The following is a 1,805-nucleotide window of genomic DNA, read 5'->3' as shown; positions in this document are numbered from 1 at the left end:
ATTTTTGCCGCTCACATCTTTATCCCCCAGCCACTCCTCCTCCGGCCCGGGTATCAGGTTGCCAAAGCCTCCTTGGATCGTCCCCGCTGCTGTCTCGAGGGCCCCGTACCCGTCCACCTCTTGCCTTTCTTCCCGCTCTCCCTCCCGCCCTCCCGCCCTCCCTCCTTCTAGGCCTTGGTCCATGGAGGCGGGCGGGGGTGCTTGGGACGGGGGAGTGGCCAATCGAAGGGCTGTGCGACGAGAAAGAAGAAGAGACATGCCATATTTGTGCGCATAAGCGTCGCGGTTCATTGAATGCGGGTCAAATGACGAGGGAGGTTCAGTGCGCGGAAAAGCCCGCATCAAATTTTTGACCTTCCCATATCTTATCGACGCCTCCAGCGAGCCACACACGGACTGACTTCATGGGCCCTTCACCTCTCTTCCCACAACCATGCTTGTCCATCGCCCCTGTTTCTTTCCCCCCCCCTTCCTACCTCGCCGTGACGGAGTGGCCGCCGCCTCCTCCTTCTCGAGCCCCTGCAGGTCCAAAGGGCCGAAACAGTGAACACCCATCACCAGCAATGCCAGCGGAATACACACGCCTGTACGACTCCATAGTGCAGTGCGCGGCATGGCACGTGTGTGGTTCGTTGCCAAGACGTCGCGGCAGCCTCCCCTCCTGCCCGAGTTCGCGTGACGCCTGGTGGCCCATATTCAAAATTTCAAGCAAACGTTAGCGTTCGGAGGTAGCGGAGACGGGCCCGCCCAAGACTGTCGCGCGAGCGGCACACAAGGCCGACGCACGCACGTGTTGGACATGCACATTGCTTATGGTGGTCGTGGAAAAATGTTGACGAAAAATAAACCGGTGTACAAAAAGGCGCTGCGGGAGACAAAGTGTTTAAACCGAGAAGCCGTCGTCGCAGCCTCGCCACGGACCTCTGTCGCCAGATAATGCTCGTCCCTCCCTCCCCTTACCCGACAATTTGAAACCTTTTGGTCCATGGATGTGACTATTTTGATATGTGTCACTGATGAGAGGCAACTATTTTGAGACCTTACACGCCAGGCAATGGCGGTGTGAGCTCTACGATGCGGAGGAAGGAGAAAAAGCCTCTCTCTTTGCACGCAAGGCGAGTCTACCAAAGGGCTGGGCGCTGGCTAGACTCGCCCGGCCCCCTAAATCCCTGCATATATGCATACATCGAGGCCACCACTGCATATTTTCCCCTCTTTTACACATGCCTTCAGGGATGGATCTCCCTCGTGCGTGCGACCCAAAACTTTGTATCCCTCCCCCCTCGGGCCTGCTCCCATTCTCAGCGGTCCGACTTGACTGTATATCCGGCGAGACGCCGTCATCGACAACGTCTTTCATTTATCACACGCTCTCCCAGCTTCCTTCATCGCCTTCCCTTCACCCGCCCTCCCCTCCTCCTCCCCCCCCCCCTCCTGAGGCTTCCGATCATGCTACTTCATCCTCGTGCTCGCCTCCTCGCTCCCTCCCTCCTCCTCCTCCTCCTCCCCTACCTCCACGCCCGAGAGCCCGCGTACCGCCCCCTCCGCCCCAAGCGCCCCGTCCCTTCCAGCCACGCCCAAGCGCGTCCCCGACACGAATCCCTCCACGCCGAGCCGATCCCTCCCTCTGGGCGCAGCTTGCAAGGAGGGGGGGAGGCGACGGAGTGGGGCTCCACGGTGCAGGAGTGGGAGGAGGAGGCGATGGCGGTGTCGGCGTCCTTCAGGCGGGCCCTGGACGGCTTCAACCAGACCAAGGCCAAGCAATCGACGGAGAACTACGGTAAGGAGGGATGGAGGGGAGGAGG

At 60.2% G+C, this 1,805-nt stretch overlaps 1 protein-coding gene across 1 annotated transcript; it reads right to left on the bottom strand.

Moving 5' to 3' along the window:
- Window positions 1-150: 150 nt before the first annotated feature.
- Window positions 151-688, bottom strand: NGA_0701400 (uncharacterized protein; the record flags this gene model as incomplete). Its single annotated transcript, XM_005852466.1, has 2 exons — window positions 477-688; window positions 151-230 (listed from the first exon to the last, which is right to left on the bottom strand). Coding segments are annotated over exons 1-2 (219 nt in total), but the record flags the coding sequence as incomplete, so codon positions are not given.
- Between the last annotated feature and the right edge of the window lie 1,117 nt (window positions 689-1,805).

Source organism: Nannochloropsis gaditana, assembly GCF_000240725.1.
Source record: "Nannochloropsis gaditana CCMP526 unplaced genomic scaffold scaffold1177, whole genome shotgun sequence".
Lineage (NCBI taxonomy): Eukaryota > Eustigmatophyceae > Eustigmatales > Monodopsidaceae > Microchloropsis > Microchloropsis gaditana.
Note: the sequence above shows the minus strand (reverse complement) of the source record. Positions and strands in the feature narration are given on the sequence as shown.